A 23,436-nucleotide genomic window follows, 5' to 3' on the forward strand; every position below is an offset into this window, starting at 1 on the left:
AGATGCTTCCCTGGTGCTCTTTCTGGCCTTGCAAAGGGAATGGAAGTAGACTTAGTTGCCCAAAGTCTGAAAATTCTCATAAATATCGAGGAGAGTTGCCACTTGGGGCAATTTTCAATATTCCCTTCTGCCCATTTCTGGGAGATCCTGGTTCAGAGGTTTGAATGGGGACAAGAAGAGATGTTGCTGAAACACAATGCCTTGTAGCGATACAAATAAGCCTACACTGGGCTGGTCGCAAAAGGGTCCCTAGAGGGGCTAATCCAATGTGGTTTTGAAGCTTGACCCATGAAATCATTTTATTATGAAGGATAAAAGAAAAAGTACATTATCAGTGGACTTCTATTTGGAAAAAAAAATTTAAAAAAAAAAAATCTGTGTTTTAATTTAAAAGCCCTAGGAGTTAGATTGTCTACCAATTAACAAAACCAAACCTAGAAACCACTGTTTTAACTTACAGCAGGTCCAGAATGACCAGCTCATCGAATCACACTTTTTCCAAATCCGATTTACCAACTCTTCTTTCCCCCAGTCAAAATTGCTGAATGTAACCTCAGGAAATCAAGAACACAGCCCTACATCCTAAACTATGATGAATAAGAAAAGCATCTAATCACCCATATGCTAATCAAAGAGTATATTTCCTGGAGAATGTTGTGCTATATATATACATCCAAAAATTACAGCTCCCAGAAAGTTTACTGGTCGAAATATAATGTGCATACTTCGTGTATGTACTAGTTTGATCAAAAGATTACTTCAAAATTACATTATTGGATAGCAAAAAAATTGTAAAGAGAACACTGGCACTTAATGTCTGCAAGAAACTGCAACTTTTAGAATATATGCCATAAATTCCCAAAGAGGGAATAATTTGCTACTGTGCTGTTTGCCCCTCTGCTTTGGTTTGCATTCATTTGCAGGCAGATATAGTTCTACTTTCCCTAAGAGAATAGAATCATGATATTGTTTAGGTTGGAATAGGCTCCATCTAGGCAAGATAACTTGGTTACGCCAGTATGATTGCTGAAGCACAGGATTCAGATCCAGGTTATTCCTCTTACAGCCTTAGACACAAGCACAGTTTACAAACAGAACTAAACTTGAACAACATTGAAGACAAAACACTTTGAAAAACACTGAAAAATAAACAAAAATTGAAATGAAATTATCAAAACGAACACATCACAGTTTAAGATAATCTTATATCACACAATCTATTTCATTATTTCATCTATTAAGTAGAAGACAAATGCAATACATAGGAATAAAAAAATGTTATTAATTTTTAAATACTCATGGGTTTTTTAAAAAAAAAGTTAAAATCAAATGCAAATACACTGTCACATGCAAAATATGATTTCCTTCTACAATTATTCAGAATCTCTGCATTGCTGAACAGATAAACTTGATTAGCTGCAACAAACAAATAGATATAAATAAATTATAAAATCTCTCTTCTACCTACTAGTCATAGATTTTGTTTCAGCATTTTTTAAGTGATCATTATTTTTCCAGAGTAAAAATAGGAACATGAAAACAGTTATTAAAACAATGAGTAAACTTGTTCAGGTATATTATACATGCACTCCAGGCTTTCATATCAAACCATCTAAAAGGAGTTTCTGTATTCAATAATATCATGGCCATAACAGTGACTGCCCCAGATTATGAGCAGTGCAACATACAACTTTGCTCTCTGAATGTAGGCTTGGAAGTTCTTAGCTATGATTTCCAAATATGTGGCAAAACCCTCAAAAAATCATGTTAATTGTTTATACATGTGCATACACAAAATCTCTCTGCATATGAGCTTTTATATATGTATAAACATATACATATATATATATGTATATCTGCAAATACAGGCAAGTACCAGGGATTTGTTGCTCTTGCAGTATTTACATATTATATTCCTAGAGAAACAGGAGCAGCAACACTCTAATTCTGTACAAAGCTGATGGTGCAGCCTATAAAGAGCCCAATGTGCTTCTTCAAAGCACTTTCTGGGGCTCAACAGTGAAAAAAAGGAGTAAGTAACGTTATTAATGGGTTGCTATCAATGGGTTTGGGTGTACTGCTTTTTAATAACATAACAATCAGGGTATTACACACTAAAATTTCTATTAAAAGGACCTTCTCAGCACCTCAAGGTCAAATTCTCAAGTTAAAAAGTGTTATCATGGAGACGAGCTGTGAAATTAAAATTTAAACCACTGGTATATTTACCTTATGTAATAAACCTAAAATACATGATCACATAACACCTAATCATGAATTCCCCATCATGAATGCCTTACAAGCTATAGTGGATGTACCCACTGAGACAAGTGGCTTTATTTACTGTAACACCTAGAAAATGTTGCAAATAAGATAGCAGATTGATAAGAAATGGAAAGAAAAAGGAAAAAAAGTGCTTCCTGGTTCTGGTATGTCCTGGGGAACTGATTTCTATTCTTTCATCTCCACACACATGTGTGATCTGTGATAACTCACTTAGGCCACATTTTTCACAACTGTTTCCTGTCTTGTTAGAGGCCCATCTTGAGACCTAGGGCTCCAGTGGGCAGGAGGAATTCTAACAGCTAGAACTGAATTTAACAGGCATTGTACTTTGAACTCAATGTTGAACAATGGAAAATATTTAGTCATAAACTGCTCAGATGGACTACCCAAACCCTTTAAATGAATAAGTACAGAGATACAATGCAGCATCCTGTGGAAAAAAATAGTCTAAAATGACAAAAAATGCATTGTAATGCACATGTGCAGTAGGGCTGAATTAACGTTGCACTAAGTTTTACGAGAGTGAAAAGATATTACTTATTTCTGAACTCTCAATCTGTGTGTTTTCAAAACTTTAAGAACTCTTTTCTTCAAACTTTCCTCTGGAAAGATAAACTAATAGCTATATTGCATGATTACAGATTCACTGCCTTAATACATTTTTCATGTACAAAAGGAATGTGTTTTCTAGTTAAGAATAATAAACGTTATATTAATTTCTATATTTTATAGCATGTAAGAAACTTGCTGCTAGTATAGCAATTAATATGATAACACTGTGTCCACTGAAGGCTGAAACACTGACGAGATCTTTAAATTTAATCCTCTCTTTTCCATTTATGAAATCTACATGTGTGAGTTTGAGGAAAGCAACAAAATATTCTCAATCAACCTTTTAAAAAAAAGATAAAATATAAATAGTCTGCCAACATATTTTCCATTCTAACCCAGCTATAACAAATGGATCAATTGTTGTCTAATTTAATCAGATGGCTTGCTGATAAAATTTGAGCAAAGACTTGATATGTGTCCAGCACCTGACAAATTGGTATGGGTTTTTCAAATATGAGAAGTCTGTCCAGATGGCCCTAGAATGAAGTATAGTATTCAAAATGTTGTTCCCAGAGAATTGGCCAGCTGTATCTAACATGAAAATGCTTCTCTGAATTTTTTAAAAAAGCATTAAGTATAAAGGAGAATACTGGAGAGAGCATTTAGATGTAATCCATTCACAATTTAGAGTAATTGACTCATTTGGCACGAGTCGTCTGAAATTAGGCTTTAATGGGCACAACTGTTCACACATCAATCTCAGACAAACTATGTCTAGAACTAAGATGCTAACTTTTTGGAAATTGCCACTCAGTTTGTTCTTCTAGTTACCACCTTTCTTGACATTATTTAGAAATTTTCCACTGATGACAAAATGCCTTTCTAAAGGAGTCCAATTCTTATTATTCTACTGAGAAACATCTGAGACTACCTTAAATCCATTTAAACATACATAAATATAGTCAGGGCTCAACAGTTGGGAGCAGAAAGCCAAACACCTACATTTGTATCAAGAAGACATTTTTGGATGAGCATTTTGTAAAAGGCTTGAACGAGGGCTGGAAAATATGGACAAGTCTCACACATTAGAGGCAGAGTCACTTTTTATATCCCTAAGAAGCTTTTATGTTTCACATTACCATCTTCCTGGAGTTCACCCATACCCTTCATAGCAGAATTTTGTACTGCCATCTGACAAAGCTGTACTCAGCCCAAGATTATGATCTTTCCCATCTGCCAAGGGCTGAAAGTGTAGCCAGAGAGAAAGAACTGAATCCTTGAACTTCCCACCAGAGCAAAGAAGCAAATTTAGCAGAGCCCCAAAGAAGACCCATTAAGCCTTCATCACATATCCATCAAAAAGATCATAATCTGGACTTTACATGCTGGAATGGTACTAAAGAATAAAAAAATAAAACAATTTCCATCAAGACAGACAGAATTCACCAAGAGGGGAAGAAAGAATGTCATTTAGTGGATGTATCTACATTTAGAAGAGGAAAAAAATTCTTGAGACATACTAATATAATCATATGTAATATCAAAATATGCTCCTATTGTTATTTATTACAATACAGGACTCATTCTATCATAAATGAAAGCTGTATGAAAGTTTTCTTTGCTTTAAGTGTTCATACAGTGTTTAGACTTCTTTCCATCTTGCAATCTTCAAAGGTGGATCAGGTCACTAGTAATTGATTTTAAAATATTTGTTCAATTTGATTTGTAGAAACAAACTGAAGACAGATATCAAGGAAATCAAGAGCTGCGTACAAATAAGAACATATTTAAAAAAACAAGCTGTAAAATCTAACAGAAACCCCCATGATAATCTACAACTATGGTCCCCATTAATTTATCTTAGTACCTTTCTTGCCTGTTAAAATAAATGTGCATATTACTAACCTAATTCATTCACATACATATAACACAAATACACCGTCCAAACCCCAAATTTTTGGGGTATGCGTAATGTATATTAAATCAGATGCAATAAAATTAGTTATGCTTACGCTCTCCTTCACTTGTATTGCTCCATGACACACTTTTTTTAAACAAAAATGTAAAAAGTGATGGAGTTTTTACTGTGAGATGGTGCATGGGACAAATATACTAGACGGTGCTAATTGCAGGAAACACAGAAACACTAGGAAAACATTAGAGAATATATGAGTGGAGGTGGTTGTTAAGGAAAGCAGTCTTCTTCAGGTAGGTGTTTCCTGATAATAGATTGATTAGATTTAGTAATCCTTATGGTCTATCACTTTAGAAGAAACAATGATTTGCTCTGTATGGCAGTGAGAATGGTAGTGCTATTAAAACATAGGGAGGGAAGGAAAACGGGAAGGAAGGAGTAACCCAGTATTCTCCAAAATCCTGGAAGTTTTTCAGGATGTTCACAAGTGGAGTGCAAAGTGAGAAAATGAAAATATTAAAATAATTTAAAGCTTAATTATTTCAATGGTTTTCTTTGGAGTAATAAGTAAAAGAATTCTGCTTCTCTACTCCTTTCCCATCTCATGTAGATGCAGAAATCCTCCATAAGGTACACAGTAACTTATCTGTAAATTGTCTTCAAATAAGCCTGAAACATTAATTACACAGAAGGTACAATTTTTTTTAATCTCATAACAATTACTTTTATGTGTTAAGTGTGTGATAGCCTGGGGTTTATGATGAAGGGTCATACTGGCAAGTGTTGAAGGGAAGTTTGGAAGCAACAAAATAAGAGGAGTAGAGGAACAGTTTTTGGCTTCTTCCCAGCACTTGTCAAAATTTTCCAAAGAAAACATGGAAACATCTTTACTGTGTTCTTAATAAAAAATAAGAGTGGAAAAAAAAACCCCAAACAAACAAAACAAAACAACTAACCAACCAAACAAACAAACAAAAAAAGGGCAATCTTTAACATTTGTGTGTATATGAGGTTTTAAAACTGTGCTTTCTACAGTGGCTTTGTTCCTGCCAGCCAACAAAATTAATTAGGCAGTCAGAGCAAATTCAGACAACTGCATGATTTTAAATAAATCCTTTGATAAAGTTGGTAGCTATTTTTTTACTAATAAAGTGTTCTAAAGTTTTAAAAAATTCAATGGATTCCTGAAAAAGAAGTGTGGAAAATTTGGAGACCAAATCAATTAATAAGCTGGAAGTTAAAGGGATTTTAGTCCTGCCTTAAATGAAAAGTCTTAGTGCAGCTTGAGCTGCACAGTTTCTGTGGAAAGTCTCAGCAATATTGGTCTTCAGTGCACATATTATCCCACATGAATGTCACTGACATACAGTAAAGAACAGTCATCGGCTGATAGTATGAAAAATTCTTAACGTAGAGGAGGAGTGGTTTTAATAAAGTTACAATGATTCTAAACAAATAGTTGCTACAAATATGACTGCCAAATATTCTTAATATGACCTTGCTTTAGAAAATTTAAAAGAGGCACCCATACTGTCTTGATTCTTGAACAGCAAATCTGTGAATGTCTCAATAACTTCAAAATTAATATGAAGACACTTCCAGCATGATACTTCTGCATTGATATGCTAACTGTGATCTGAAAGAGGTATATCTACAAAGGCAGTGCAGAAAATTGAGAAATAACTGTCCTATTTGTATGAATATGGTGCATACTTATGAGTATGCTTATGACGTCTTGTTTCCTTAAGAAGGCAAATGAAAAGATGCGGTAAAGGAAACATCAGAAGTGGCAAAACAATGAAAAAGTCGCAGAGAAAATAAAGAGGAAGGTAGCCTTTGTGAAATGTCTTATTTTGCCCTCTCAAAGTCAAGCTGAAAAGACAGAGACAGGTACTCACTCTAGAGGATCTGAAACATAAAAAGGAGAGACTCACATTTTTCCCAGCTAACTTTGTACACTCAGCTTAAGTGCCTAAGTAATACTATTTTTTCTTATTAGGGGGCACACACATCTTCAAAAAGCAGTTTCACCTGTCCAAGATCTCCACTGTCCTCTACAGACATCTGTCTGTCATACTACAAAAGGAATAAAGGATGCCTGCACTCTCTCTAGTCTGCTCCAGCTCTATGCTATGAAACTTGGGAAGAGATAGGATGGCAAAGGCAAAGACCTAGATGCAAAAAATGCAGAAACTGCTGAAGAGCAATTAACTTCTCATGCCTCCAGAAATTGTGGCAACTACTCCCTGAAAAGGTATGCAAACATGAAAAGAAGGCTATGATCACACAGAACCATCAGAAATACAGATGCAGACCTCATTTTTTCACCATCCAGTTTGCAATGTCTTTAGATGAAAGTTTGTCTTGATGAAAAAAACTTGAAAGGAGAGAGCTTATTAAAGTAAATGTGAATCAGGCCCATCATGCCAATGCAACTGTGAAACAAGGGCCTATGGTTCTACCCAAAAGGAAGGGCAGAAAGCCAAAAGTGCCATCAAGGGACAAAAAGTTATCTGCCCTATAAACAAGGCAGACAGTAATTCCAAAATATTTCCGTAGAGCTTATTCCCATTGACAAATGCATCTGCACTTGAGTGCTAAGTGCTGAGCTAGTACAAAGCAGTGTAGCTTTGCTGCTTGTAAACAAGCTCTATCATCTTACACAGCTGACTGTCTGGATGTCCTAACAATTACACTTATTATGGAATGTAAATGTTCTAGCTATAAGTTGCAGCAACTTTCCCCTTAGCTTCTGATCCCCATTCCTTTATGTTCGTTTGAGCCCATCCTCTAAATTAAACATTACAGGTATTAAATTAACTCATGAGCAGAGTTCAAAGAGAAAAGAGGCTTATGCACACCAGGAAAAGGATGCATAAACCAGCATAAATATCTGCAATTGTCAGTACATTTGGTAGGAAGCAGAGACGGTTCAAAATAGATGTTCTTATGGGCTGTTGACCTGTTAAAAGTGCTTCTTCCTGTTTCAAGAAATCCTCAGAAGGAGTCAACTTGTATTTTATCGCCGTGTTGAATTCTCACAACGTATTCCTTAGGTTGCATGCAGAAGTGCTTCATTTTAGATACTGTCTCTTTAGATCTGTCTCTTTCAATTACCAATGCAGACTACAAAGCATTTTAGCAATGCCATATGTCAACTTAGCTTGCTAATATATCCTAATTGGCTCTTTTTTAACTTCAGCGATGGCAGGAAAAGGAAGATGTGCTTAGCAGTCGTAAGTGTTTATGCCTTAGCACTACTAAAGTGTCTAGTCAGTTCTTACATTGAATGCAGATGCAGAAGATTTGATATTGACATATAATACCTGTTTTTAATATGCTGGGGAGAACCAAGACACTTGAAACTTCCATTGACCATAATAGCAAGCCGTGTGCAGAGAGCTTCACATTCTTCCATACTACAAAATGAAGTGAAAAAAGAAAATTAAATAAATAATAGTGAAAACAGAGAACATTATTTATATCTACTTTAGTTAAAGGGGAAGGGATCTGGACAGCTGCAAAAACGACTACACAAAACCTTTGACTTTAAAGGGCAACAGTCAAAGCTGTAACCCTAGTCAGTACATACCAAAAGTTATTACCACATGACAACTAAAAGAAATCCCTAATCCACCATTTATGTTTTTAGTCCATAACTAATTAGACAGTTCTGGCAACAATACAAAGGCATCATTACCGTACACAAATGCCTGATAAGCAGTCTCAGAAATGCCACTGGGTGCAAGAGCCATGAATGCTGTTATTCCCTGTAATATCTGTCTGTGGTTATTCTAAGCTAAAGGATAGAAGAAGAAGAAGTAAGCTTCCACAGGTTGCCTTTTGCATAGTACATACCCTTGAAAAGGAGCTACCCTTAGTCTGATTACAGGGTAGAAGAAGATCCAAAACACTACTATCCAAACAGAATTTAGGACATGGAAATGCAGCTGAGTAAAAAAACAGGATCCTCCTCTAGATATGACTGCTTCGGACGATAATAACTTTGACTTGTAAATCTAAGGGCAGATGGGCTGCCACTCTACATATTATACAGAATTGTGTGAGCAGTTCTTCCAAAGAAGCACATCAGGGCATCAGTTGGGTCATACTCATCATTCCAAAGAGGAGTGAAAGATTGTTGATGTACTTGAAATTCATGATGTGCCCTCCCCAACCCTTCTGAGACTGCTAAGCAAGAGATGTCTTGTGTGCCTCAGTCATGGTCCAGTCCAAATCAAAGTGCTTTGACAAAACAAGCACTGGCAATTAAGTAACCCCCCAGGAACAATTCCCTTAAAATAGGACAGGGCTGTGGTGAGAACTACCAAACTGCTATATTTGAGAGACATGGGGAGAGGGCTTGCTAACACATCTTCCCACAAATCAGGAAATTCACTGATTAACTCCTAATGCTCCCCTTGGCATAACACTCCCCATCTGTGGTAAAATGACTTAAAAATAGGGCTGTAGGGACTGTTGATATAGCCTCACTCCTCCCCCATTAAAACAAAAGTTTTGTCTCTGAAATTTTAGTAAAAAATTCTCTCTGAAAAGTAAATAGTCCTCAAAAACTAATTTTTACACAGGAAACCATGTCTATACCTTACAGATATGTTTTCTGATATGCATGAAGGTTCACTTCATAAGAAAAATGTCTGTACTTATACAAGTAAATAATTTCAAATAAATCTCCAATGGCCTTCAGCAAATAGTATAAATAGTATAGAATAATTTCTCTTTCTTCCACCCTAGGACAACAGTGTGTACACTATCAGTGTACTTATATCTTCCTCGAGTCATTAATTTGTAGAACTATACATGTAGTTAGTAACAATTTGATGGATTTTGCTTGTCTATTTACAGCATATTAGTAATAAGACCACAGGTCTCTTCAGTTTAGCTGGTGTTTGCAAGTACAAATTCTTAATCTGGACTGAAAAGTCAAAGCCCACTCTTTCCTGAAAATCACTCAAGTGAATTCACAATGTGTAATTCATATTCCCTAAATGAGTGAGCTGGTAAGCACTTGGGCATCAAATACAGCTATGTGATTTTCAAAATTCACCTTCCATAAATAATATACTACAATCTTTTTGGAGCACTTTTCCATCAATAATGTACTGGGACAAAAGATACATTTTAAGAACATCTGAAAAAATTTGAAAATATAAAATATTGAGGGAAGTTTTCCTGCATTCCTTTATTAATTCATCTATGCTTCAAATCTCATTTGACCAAAATGTTACATTGCTGTTTTGATTTATAAGCTCTGTCCTGTTTGCACGTTTTCACGATCTCTCCCTCATTTAAAGACATTTTATATATAATTATACATACTATATATATTCCCAAAGGGAACATTAATTTATTGCATTTTACTACAGATGTTACAAAACAGTATTGATGTTTCCTCTGTTAAACCAGACCATATCAGAGAACTGACAAGATATTTAATGTAGATGGACTCGTCTAAGAGGATGGGGTCACTCCTGCCATTTCCAGAGTGCATAGAGAGAGTAGTGCAAGAGAGTAGCTGACACATCCATCTTTAGGATACCATGGTATACTCTTTTCATACAGTGATGCAAAACAGAAACTTAATAAAATCATAAGGTTTTTCACTCCCACCTCCCTTTGTAAGGATTTTTAAGGTGAGCAGCTGTAAAAAAATAACCTAATGTTCCAAGCAAGAAAAGACACCACAGCACTGAATAGAAAGAGCATAGAAAAGGAAGAATTAATTGCATCATCTTTTCTGTGTCTGCAGCCCCTTAACCCACATTCTATTCCTTAAAAATCAAATATAGAAAATATTTGGGATTTACACAGGCTCAGTTTTCATGAGCAGGAAGGAATTGCCATAAAATTCCAAGACATAGTCTGTATTTCACACGAGGGTGAGCATATCTTCAGAATATACTCTTCTGCTCTCGGTTGACAGCAGGTGAGGAGACAGAACAAGAATATGCTGGCAGCTGGGGTAAGGGTTTTACCTGTGAGATGTCAGCACAGCTGCACAGCCATCCTGAACTTCCTTCAGGATGGTTTTCCAAAGATAGCGTTTAGAGCAGGGATCCATCCCAGAGCTGGGCTCATCCTATGGGAAAAATAAAAATGACAACACAGCAGCATGGGAAAAACATACAGCAGCTCCTGCACAGCATGAAGAATTAACAGAACTCACAATAAAATCATATATTTTTCTCTTAAAATGTTACATTTTCAGAAGGTTTCCTAACTGACACCCTGATCAATGGTTTGATTTAACATATACAGTTTAATTTTTAAATTTATGGAAGGCACTTTTAAGTAAAGAAGTAGATATATAAATGATGTTTATATATGTTATATATTAAAGATACATTTATAAATTATTTATAGATATATATGTCTAGTAATCTATATACATATACTCTTTTAGACAGGAGACACTTGCAGGTATTTTTTCTCACTTTCTTGGAGGGTTTGGTGACTGTTTCTCTGCTACACGCACATCTCTCATGATTGCAAACAAGTGGAGAAGTCCTGTAGCTCCTAGTTGCCTGCCATGTCCATCCCATATCCAGGAGTTGCTAGTATGTTTGGATTTGGCATTCCCCACCAGTTACTCCCACAGTCCCTTTGAGAGGAATTCTCACCCACGGTGGAGAGAATCCATAGGATTAAGCAACATTAACTCAGTGCAAACTGTCTATCAAACCCATTTCCCTCTCGGATGGCTTTCATGGAGAAAGTGATGCCAGAAAAACTATATTTCCCCTTCCTATCTAATCCTTCTTTCCTCACTAAATCAAATTTTAACCTCATCCACCCTTAGCAGCAAAAGGAATGATATCTGCTTGTCAAATCTAGTCTCTGTCACTACAAAACTAGGGAGAAATAAATTCTTACGGTTGATCTTTAACCTATGGAATTCTATGAGGGGTGTCAGCACCTATTAGGGTGGTATGGCCTTGGCCAATGTATTTGCTGCAAGGATTTCAAGTTGAAACCTGGAAACAAAGTTTTCAAGAAACAAAGCAAACAAAACATCCAGTTTGATGCTGATTTTGGTGCTTGGCTACCAGTGGCAGAGGTGAAAAAATTCAGTTCAGTCTCCCATTGTCTGTGGGTTGCTAACAAAGAAAACGTAAAAACAATAAACATAAAGCAACACACATTTTTACTCAAATTAATAGCCATGATCCTGGAAGCAATCTAGAAGCAGATTCAGTAGTTTATAGTGGTGTTCATAGTGCTTTCAGACAAAATAAAAAAAAAAAAAGCTTTTTAAAATACTGAATACCTCCTTAGAAATCTACTAGCTTTCCAAAGCCATCCCAATGTTTTAAAGCATTTGACATGTTTAGATATTTTTCTTTCCTCTTGTTGTTCTATATGCAGTAGTCTGTGCCCCGCAGCAAGAAGGAGGCTGAAATGTATATTTGCAGTTGTATACCACCATAAAGACACACAAAAACAGTTGGAGCATTTTCTAAGATCAGGAAGAAGCACTGATTTAAGATTATCTCCTCTTTTTACTAACTGAACCAAGGTCAGTTTAAGCATAAAATGTAAATAAAATAATCCAGCTTAGAAGTGAGGCAATGATAGTCAGCTAGTACCAGCAAAATGTGTCTGATCTTCTGAAACACGAACCCCAAGAGAACATCAGTTTTGTCTGGTTTGACTCAACCTATGATATGTTACTGGAAGCACTGGTTTCTCTCTCAACTCTGAGGAGCAGCTTTTCTTGCCCCGACTATTTTGAAAGGTTTATTCCACTGTTGAATGGGTTTAGCTCTTCTCAGCCAGGACTTAAGAAAGGGATGTTCAATATTCTCTAGTGAAACAATAGGCAATGATAAGAAGGAGTGTATGGTAGCATAATGATGCAGTTCTCTGCAGATCTATTGTAGATTCCTGATCTTCAATACAAAAGGCATTATTTAAACTGGAGGGGCCACTTTCAGGCCTAATTGAGCAGTACTATGCAAGCACCAAAACAACATGTGGTAAGTAATTCAAATTAATATAATTCAGGAGTATTAGTCTGATTGTGTGACTTCTGAATCCAACAAAAACGTAAGAACTAGCCAGATTTATGAAAGATGACCTAGCAAGAAATAGGAATATTCTGAAAAAGATGAGTTGATAATTTATTATACTAGCTCCAAATTACTAATTAAAATAAGAGTCTTCCTTCTTTAGGAGGCCAATAGAATTGCTCATGTGTATTTTTCTCATGTTATGTACAAAATAGAGAATACATAAACCATTAATATATTTTACATTACATTATTTTTTCTCCTTCTACCTGGGCAAACCTTAAAAAAATTGAATATGTATCTGAGCCATGGGATGCTACAATTTATTTATGTTTAGGGCTTTTTTTTCCCTGCTCATCCAATTACGCCAAGGAAAAAAAAAGAAACAAAACAATTTCACTTTCAATTTTTGTGAGCACTAGAGAATAAAATTAAAGGTATTCATAGAGTAGAACAAAGAGTACAGTTGTACCTCCATGTATCAATTACTCCCTGACTGATCAGGAAACTACCTGATTTTCTTTAAAGCAACATAGAAGAGAACAAAATTCAATGTAACCCATTTATCATAGGCACAGTGTTACCTATACTCACCAATAAAAGTATTTGGGGTTTACCAACTAAAGCCACAGCAGTAGAGAGCTTCCTCTTTGTGCCAGCACTGTATGTTCTCACCAGTTTGTCAGCATGGGCATTGAGGTGTAACCGGTTAACAAGGTCCTCTGCAACCTGTGGTTCAGAAATTTGAAGGCCAACGAAGATGAGTCAGATCAGGTAGCGTTTGTGCTCAGACTAAATCAATATTCTGTTCATAAATATAAGTACATGTTGTTTCCTTATTAATCCCCACTTGCTGCATATTATTATTTTGAATCTTAAACACTTACAAAAAGCTTCTCTGGGACCCCTTAGTTCTCCAAATGGATAAGGATTTTCTCATACAGAAAATCTGGCTTTGACATTGCTTGGAACAGTCATTTGCATTCAGTTTGTGTCAATAGGTCAATGATCTAAAATTTCTCTCATTTCACTCATTCTCCAGTATTTATTTGATCAAACATCTTAAAGACTGTAAAATTCAAGAGATTAAATTCTCCATTGGCCACAGAAAAAGATGAAAATGTCAGAAAAGCAAGGCACAGGTCAAGGATTTAGAGATTCTTAGACACAAAAAGTAACAGGGTTAAATTAACATATCTTTGTAATAACTGAGAGGGGTAAGTTGACCCTAGTTGGTTTGGGTTTAATTACTTAAAGAATGTGTGATCTGAGCAAGCAGACGAGCACATCTGGAGACAACGTTCATGCCGTCCCCAACAGCCTTTCTTCTCTGCCTGTCAGACACAGATCTAACATACAAGGCTCCCCCAAATACTGGTGCTAGAGAATTTTAAATGTAGCAATAGCCTTATTCCATCTATATCAGCTATCACTGCTGGACCATCCAGGGAGACCTGCAAAAACATGAGGAACACAGCAGCAACTTCTCTATTCCTTAGTGTCAAATCCCTCCTGCAAAGAAAGCAGCAAGTGTTTAGTGGTATGTGCCTGGGGGGCTGTATCATCAAAAGGTGATCAACTTTGTAACAGAGCAAGTATGTCTTCAACCTGTATGGATGGACAGCTGGGAGATTCTTGTAAAACAAGTAGTTGCATGGTGCTCTATTGCGCAAAATCAGCTGCCAGAGCATCCCAGTTGTTCATTCCCTTTGCACCCTCTGCATTGCCTTCAGCAGAAAGCAAGGAAGAACTGCAAGGATTAGTCACATCAGATGGACAGTCTCTAATTACTTCAGAAAATCCAACAGAAAAAACAATTCAATAAACAATATTGTGAATTAATATTCACTATTCACCGCAAACAAATTGCCATGAGCATAATAATATTTTTATTAGACAGTTTTATGCAAACTCTTTTGGAAATGATCCAGATATTTGTGACCATTTTAGCAAGATTTTTTAAGTGCTACTTATAAAAATAAGACACTTCTGAGAGAAAGTCCTCTCTGCACAGGAACAACACTACAGTGGCAAGAATCTGCAGTATTCTAGTGATGACCCTCACACTGGTATTCATAGTCACTTGTGTTTGGTGTACCTGAATGTGGAACCTGATGGCAATGCATGTTCTCATACAAAAGCTACATTTCATAAATATTGCTCTGACTACATTAAGTGAAGAAAATTTAAAAAAAAAACCCTCTTAACAACCGTTAAACAACCCACAGGTAATTTTATACTGAAATGTTCAAGTCTTGTGCTATTTTAGGGTTAGTTCACAGTGATTTACTTCCAGTTACAGTCTATTTTTGTATATCAGTAGAAGTGCTACAAATTCAGATATTCTGTGGCTTTAGAAACGATCAATTACCTAAACTATATTCTAAGATATAACAGTTGAGTTTTGGGGTTTTTTGTGTGTTTTTTTCACTTCCAGATACACATCTCCTTATACACCAAAACAACCCATAAAGTGAAGTCCTCTAAAGCATATGAGAGACAGCTTATCCTCTCCACTAAACTGACTTTGCTATCACTGGGCATGCGTGAATGCTATTGATAGAAGGATTATTGTCCTACACATCCACCAACAATCACAGAATTACACAGAAGAGCTTATAAAAAATCAGGATCAGAAAGTGAAAAGAATATGTCATTGCGTGTTTACACCAAAATTAACATTTAGTTAACCTATTGTTAGTAAACAATAAGCAAAAGAGGCCTATGTATCACAGCTGAAATGTAGTAAAAACTACCCTTTAGATATGACCAGAATCACTATTTCTAAGACTGCTCTGAAATATTATCAAAACTCTAAGTCAAACAAAATGCCATTCTTTTAAAGCAACAATTAATGCCTCATGGGGAAGAATTTAGAAGGTCCAAGAATAGTGCCAGAGAGAGAAGAAAGAAACATTCAAGTTAGATGGCTCTTATCGTAGTCTGTAGCCCCCAAGGAGACTCAATCATGTGTCAGGCATGAACATAATGCTCCTTATAGGGAGCAACATTAAAAAGAACTGACTTTGCAAGATTTACAATTCTACACATAGAATCCTCACCTCTCTGGTATGTACTCAACCATTTAGTGCAGATACACGACTACACCATCTCCTGTTTAGTACAAGGAGAGAAAGACTAGCAAGTCTTCTGCTACAGGAATTTTTCAAGACAAGGTCTGCTTAAGGTAAAAAGAGAGGGGTGGGAATCATTTCACAGTACCCACTTTGCTGCTGCTTTAAATGTGTAGAGCTTGCAAGATGAACCTTGCAGATTATCACAGTGCACACCACAATCTGGCCTGATATCTAGATATGCATTTTTGATGCAAAACATATCAAATTAAAACAGATTTAGGGCTGAATCACATCAGCAACCTAAAGGTAGAAGGAATGGTCAGCTTCCTCATTCCTAATTTTTTCACTGCTATTTCCCTCCTATTCCTGCTATCCTCTTCAACTCTTATATTTCAAAGAAGCATTGCAGAGTATCCTTCAGTAAATATTAGAATATAGAGTTCATTCTTCTTTCAAGAGATGACCTCAAAACTTTTTCTCTTTTCTTTAATACATATCGTAAGATTTCCAGTAATGTCTCAGCTTCAACAATATGATCTAAACAACAATGAAACACTGATTTGAATGAAATTAGAAATATTACGTATTAGGTATATTGTAGAGGAGCCTGGACATCTCCATTTTTCTGTATAATCAGTTGTTTGTCTCATAGTATATTGTAAAATAAATACAAAAATACCTCTTAAACTATTTTAAATGAAAGTCAGAATTGAACATGTGACCAATCTTCAGATACAGACACACACAATTATGCCAGAGATTTACAATTCTAATGGTTTCTTTCCTTTCATGACTGTGAGATATATACACAAGCACCTTCTATCTCTCCTTGTCATATTCATCATGGTGTTCTATTTATGGTTTCAATTACTTTCAGCAGTGAAGAGTGAGGAGATACATCAATTTATTTAGCAAGTTGGTAACACTAAGGCCAAATTAAAAGACACAGAGTTATATGCAAATATACGCATTGTGAGCGCATTTCAACCATAAAGATGTTTCACATCTAGTCATGGTTGTAGTAATGTATTTAAAGTCTTTCCTCCCTTCCTCTCTCCACCCTCAATGAAGATTATAACAGACTTTATATCTATCAGCTAACTATTCCTATTTTACAATATTCCTTAAAATTATTTACTTTTCTCTCATCAATTATAAAATCTTTAACAAAAGTTTTTTCCAAAATTAGTTCGTGTTGGTTCACCTAGCTTTGGAATAGTCAATCTGTAACATCTAAACAAAACCCTCCAATACTTTGTGGAGTTCCTAAAGACTACACTCATTTCAGAAGCAGCTGTGAGGTAACTCAACTTTTTGCACACATGCTAGTATCTGTGGGAGTAAAGGTTAAAGTAGGCATGGTGCCTTCTATCCAGTGGGGAACTAAGAGGCACGTCCATTAGACTGAAAAGCAGTAAGTGATGAAAATTACGTAACCACTAATGCTAATGGTTTTCCACTCTCTTTGAAAATTACCTCTAATATTCAAGTAAAAAAATTAAGTAGTACGGGGAGTTTTCAGTCAGTGTTTTATCCAGAAAAACTTGGAGTTAATGAAGTCTCAATCTATTCAAAGACTAGAAACATTATAGCACATCTATCTTCACTCAGAAGGCTGTATCCATCATTGTATTTGTTTTGCATAATTTCTGACACAATAAATACAGTGCATAACTGCTTGCTATTTTTTTTAAGAAATCCTCATAAAGCAAACCTGACCCGATACTAAAAGTGTGTACCATACTCTGTACAAATGATAATAAACATGGGTTGAATTCTAGAGTCATCTGAAAAATAACTATACATGTCCAAAGCAGTAATTCAAAGTGTCAGGAACTGAGTGTAGTTTGAACAACCTAAATAGAAATCATTCATCAATTCCACACCAAACAGTATTTATTTGATTTCAGAGTAAGCTCAGAATTGTTTCTTACATTCATGGTCGAACTTCTGGAGGAAAATAATTCTTTATCCCAGAATCTCATAAAACTGTACACACTAATTCTGCTTGGGTCCAAAAAAAAGCAAATGTGCAAAGAATAAATGAATTCACAAGTTCCCATTTCCAGCACCTACAGAATATAACATGTAATCAGTGCAAAAATCTACCTGGAGACTTAACGTAAAGAGAAAGCATACTGACATTCTAAGAAGTTGCCTCAGAAGGCCTCATGAAGCTTCTTTTAAGATTTGCAACACAAATTTTAATGCTAATGAGAGATGTCATTTAATGTTGTGCTAATAATTTTAACTTTTAATGAGCTGTGTGATATCTTTTTGAACAATTTGAGATATAGAAAGTTAATATATTAAAGAAATAAAAATAAGAATTAAAAGTACTATGTTAAATCAGTAGCTGTCTAAACAGTCCAAAATCTTACTCTAACTTTTCCAAATTTTGCAGCAAAAAGAAACTTGCAGAGCAGATTTGTGAACTATAGCAAAACTTCACATTACATGTGAAGCTTAATATTGATAGCAAATGACCCATTTTTCTCCTCCTTTCCCATTCATTTAATTACTGTTTTGGAACATTAAGTGCACTCAACTTTACATCAGGCACTTAACTCCTGCTGCTGATAAATCTGTCTAGCAAAAGATTTGGTCCTTTAAGTTAGTGTTTCAATAGACAATTTCAACAGCAACACGTCCTGTAAGTCACCTGCCTGCTCACCAATTTATTAAAAACTGAAGTAAATTTATTTTTCTTTCCATATCAAACCAATGTACTCTCTGGAATATATATTTGTGCATATTAGCATGAACACTCACTGGTAAACACTCAGAGGCAAGCTTGGAGTACTGTATCATAGGCAGGAGGGAATGATGAGAAAATAACAGCTTTCATTTCCATACAGTTGCTATTCCAAAGCATTACCAGGCCTTATTTTTTTTATAGGCAACTAATAGGCCCACTTTCTCCAGGCACCAGCCATTTCTGAACTGGAGCACAGCAGCTGCTGAACACTTGACAGCAGTGCCATACCGTCCACAGGGCCCACTGACAAAAACGTTTGATTTCCTCTGAGATAGCTGCATTTCAGCTTTGGATGAAGGTAAACAAGAACAGCTAAATATTATTTTCAGGAATGCTTTGATGCCTTGATCGTAAGCATATGGCAACAAAGTCTGCGCTGCAATCTATGCAGACAGAAAATTAAGACAACTGAAAGAAAGAATGATCTCTGTATCACAAATGTGACACTAAGGAACAAAAGGTCGCCTGTAAAGAATAGTCTAAGCCTACATCCAGATCATCTAAGGTCCAGGATAATCAGATGATTAACATTTTTCTTCTCTCAGTGCTCCACAGTAGCATAACTTATGTCTAAATGAATCATTTTCATCCACTTGAAGCGTGACACGTACACGACTTAGTACACCACTTGAAGAACTCTTCCCCAAGTGGTCTTGAGAACTGACATTGCAGTGACTATCTACTAATTGCCCAGAGAATAGCTGGATCTGATCATAAAGGGGAAGCTCTTAGGTACACAAATTATTCCTAATATTTCTGCATTTGAAATGGAATTCATGAATGCCAGATATTTCAGAGAGAGTACTATTCTCACACTGTCTGCAGAGAAAGCATACAAAGCCAGGTTACCCTCCTGGCCCCTCATGGAATGCAGACAGGAGACAGCATTTGCAGTAGCATTCAATTACACACACACGAGCAGCAGGACACCCTGCATGCACAGCACAAAAATCTCTTGGTACTGTCCTTCAAATCACAACCTGGAAACCTTCCCAGTCATCTAAGAAAAGTTTGGTGCTGCATGGGACAGTTTGCCATGAAATCCAGGCCCATAAGCACACCATAGATTTCTCTCCATTCTCAAGCTCCCACATAGCTCCTGATCTTGCTCTTCATCCTCCAAAACAGTTGCTGCTTGGAGGCCAGATGACCTGAAGGAGTCACAAATCAAGCAGTGACAGCAGGATCCATGTCCAGATGCACACACAGACACACTCTCCTGATGTTGGCAGGGCAGCAGACAGTGTAGGATTCAAGAACTAACAGTCCATTCTAATGCATGGATCAGTTTACACTTCCCAAAGCCTATCTCCAGTTGTGTGCAGATGAGGTATTACCAATAAGGACGTGTCTGCCAGTGCCACCTGAACAGCTCTTTCCTCACACCCATGAGTACTATAATAAAACAATAGCTAAAAGTCTGTGACTCCAGGAGCCAGGAAGGTAGCACAGCACTAAAGCCCTACTTAGCTCTCTCTCAAAGACACTTCTCCTGGCAAATTATGAAAATGTTAAGACAGAAAAGCTTAAAAGCCATGTTTATAACATTTTAAGAGCACTGGTGCATGATTAAACTTTGATTCCTGTTTTAAATTACACCTAGGACCAAAAGAAGTCAGTAACATAGATCAATAAGATGTCTGGATATTTACTGCTTCCTTTTGAATGACTTTAAAGTTCTAGAGGAGATGTTGTCATTTTTGTGTCTATTAAAGTGTCATGACAATAGATGCTACTGATGATAGGGGTTTAGCCTAACTGTTGGAGAGGAACTGTCATGGAGAAAACAGATAATTATAGTTGAGGAGTTTAGTGAAATAACAATTATTACTTAATATATTTCTTTTAGATCAAGGGAAACATATTCAAGTTTTCAGTACTCTCCTAGTAATAGAAAGTAAAAACTACCACAAAGAAGTTATGAAAAGCAAACAACTAACCAAAAGACCATATGATTATTTCTATGCAGCCTGCAATAAATGTACTGTTAAAACAGTCAGTTAAAAGTCCAGTCAGGATACTGCTCAAGACAGGGATCAAAGGCTTCCAAGAATCTCTTATTTTCCCCAAGCTCTCATCCAGAAAAACCCAAATGATCAGCTTCAGAATTTTTAAACAAAAGTTCAAAGTATTGCCTTTCCTGATGCTATTATTAGGACACAATGGCAGTTGTTTCTGAATACTCAATGTCCCATGCAGGAATCATACCTTTTTCTGGAATGATGTCTATCTGTTGAGGAAAAAAAAAGGCTGCAGAGAACAAGAAGGCAACCCTCACTCACATACAGTCAAGGAATTGATTGTAAATCACTTTTCAGACCCTAAGGCAAGAGCCAGGGAAATGCTAGGTGGGTAAAAAAAAAAAGATATTTAAATTCATAGAGTTTTGCTTCTGGAAAAATGAAAGAAAGACAACAGGCAGCATGCAGGAGGTTATCAGGGCAGTGTTAGAGCTGTTGCTACTACTTGGGACCCATCTATAGAACAGGAATTGAGAGATATCATTTCATATCATACTCCAGTTTTCTCATGTTAACAGAGATGCAATTAAGCAGAAAAGACTGGGCTGCTCAAGTCAGGTCAGATCATAAACTTCCATCCGCTGTACAGAAACACCTCTCTCCCCCCATTTTACAATATATCTATAGTTAATTTCTGTTATTGGCTTACTGGTTGCCTCATTACAGAAAAAGATCACAGTTTGCTTGTCAGCACAGCAACACCTATATCTGTAAACTCAAAACCTTTCAGTGATATTCTCAGATATTGTCAACATCTGTTCTAGTAAGCTCTTAAAGCATTTTCAGACATGGCTTTGGCCTCTTCTCCTTGGACAGCCCCAGGCCTGGTATGGCAGCTGGAGCATTTAAGGGACTGCTCTCAGCATGCAGCTTGAATGTAGCTACCATGTTGTGAAATTTAAGAAAGCAGAGTGCTGACAGCTCCCATCTCAGCACCCAGATGTTTCATTTATTTTTACAGAATCATTCAACAATTTTTAATTCCTTGAGAGTTTAATCGCATCTCTGAAGAAAAGAGTTCTTTGGAGGTACATGACTCAAAATATGTGGTGTACCCTCCCAGTTCTTTAAGTGTGATAGTGAAAGTGTTGAATCATTCATAAATTTATTTTCTTTAAGGTTTTGTGCCCAAGATTTTACTTGCATTAATGTCATTTTACTATCCACAGTGATGTTATTGTGTTTTGAATTGGCATAAAAGTAAGAAAAAATCCACATTACTTAAATAAAATAGTAGTAATGAAAAACCTCATTACTAAAATTGTTAAGATTAAATATTAGATAGTCTCTCCTGTTATAAAAAGTACAATTGTTTTATAAACCCACAGTTCAATGTGGCTTCAGCTCCATTTGCAAATCTGTTATGGATAGTTACCTTATGGATATCCTGCTTTGGAATTCCACGCAGTGTGCAGTAATAATAAAGATGCTCCCAACCCGTTAGAAGTTCATCCAGGGCATCTTGCTGTGGACAATAGCCAATGAGAATGCCCTCAGAGCTGGCAGATAGTATATCCATTTCAGACCTGTTTAAAGAAATAGACTTGAATGTTGCTTAAAAATGCCATGGGCCTGGGTTTCACCCTTGAGATACAAGACAAACACATAGGCTCAAGTCCATAGGTAAATGAGTTTGAGTCTCTTTACCCTTTGCCACAATTACTTCCTGCAGTACCACCCACAGGCAATGCCAGCTTTTTGTCCTCTTTGGGATAGGACAGCCACCTCTTCACGGTCATTGCTGTAACAGCGTGTGCGCGCGCGTGTGTGTGTGTGTCAAGGTTAACAGATCAACACAGAAGGAAGACAGCTCTATAACAATTAATCCTCACCAGGTTTACCTCCCTTATCTCCTTGGTAGAATCTTCTCTAAGGGGATACATTTCAAACTACATTGTGTTCATGTTTGATACTATGTCATATTCAATATTATATTCATACTGATTACATTCAATAATGTAAACAGAGCAGGACTTGAGAGAGAGGGAAATGTTGCTGTGTATTCTTTGTGTGTCTGTGCCCACATGTACACATGCATGCATTCTCTAAACGACAAGACTAAAACAAAACACAGGATATTAAGGCCTAGTAGCTTAAAAGATAATATAGGAGAAAGTATAAAATGATCCTGATTTAAGAGACTTTGGACTTCACTTTGTAGCTCTACAGCATTACTTGAAATTACATTCATTGCAAAGAAGCAAGCTTGATTGCAAGAGTGTCTCATTACCCATAATAACACTAAATCTATCCTATTTATTCCAACGTCTAATTTAACACTCAATGATGTTGATTTACATGTACAGAAAAACCTGTCAAGATGAAGACACTTAACAATAAAAAAATCTGAGCTTCGAAAGAAAAAAGTTTTCAAAAGGTTCTGAGTAACAGATTGTTTTTCCCCTTAGTGGTTTTCTACATATTCTGATTAAGAGAACTAAATATATGATTAATCAGTTAGACATAAAGCAAATGTATTAACTGCAGGATATACAAATACCAGCGCTAGTGAAAATATAAATATATATCTCCCATTAACAAGATTCAGAAGTCTGGAGAGAAAAAGAAAACAGGAATTCCGCATTTTACATAAGGAACCTCAGCATCAAACTATATTTTAATGTTATTAAAAGAGAAATTAACATGATTATGACAAGCCTTGCTGTGGACGAATTAGAATGGTCCTTTGCTTTCAATGGCAAAGATAAACAATCTTAGTATCTTTGTTGGTTTGGATGGTCCAAGGACTGTAAGTGCTTGTAGAGACCTCTCTAAACAAAGAGTTAGCAAAAAATAG

General features: G+C 36.2%; 1 protein-coding gene across 1 annotated transcript in view; it reads right to left on the reverse strand.

Annotated features, from left to right (window-relative positions):
• The window catches only part of ABCA13 (ATP binding cassette subfamily A member 13), a 168,444-nt gene that overhangs the window by 6,954 nt on the left and 138,054 nt on the right, over positions 1-23,436 (reverse strand). Inside the window, exons 49-52 of the mRNA XM_027682847.1 lie at positions 22,015-22,165; positions 13,378-13,512; positions 10,750-10,853; positions 8,080-8,172 (exon numbers count right to left, since the gene is read on the reverse strand). Of these exons, the coding sequence (XP_027538648.1) occupies positions 8,080-8,172; positions 10,750-10,853; positions 13,378-13,512; positions 22,015-22,165 (483 nt within the window). The remainder of the gene's footprint in view (positions 1-8,079; positions 8,173-10,749; positions 10,854-13,377; positions 13,513-22,014; positions 22,166-23,436) is intronic.

This window comes from Neopelma chrysocephalum, unplaced genomic scaffold (assembly GCF_003984885.1).
Source record: "Neopelma chrysocephalum unplaced genomic scaffold, ASM398488v2 Primary Assembly neopelma1_22b, whole genome shotgun sequence".
In the NCBI taxonomy this organism is placed as follows: domain Eukaryota; kingdom Metazoa; phylum Chordata; class Aves; order Passeriformes; family Pipridae; genus Neopelma; species Neopelma chrysocephalum.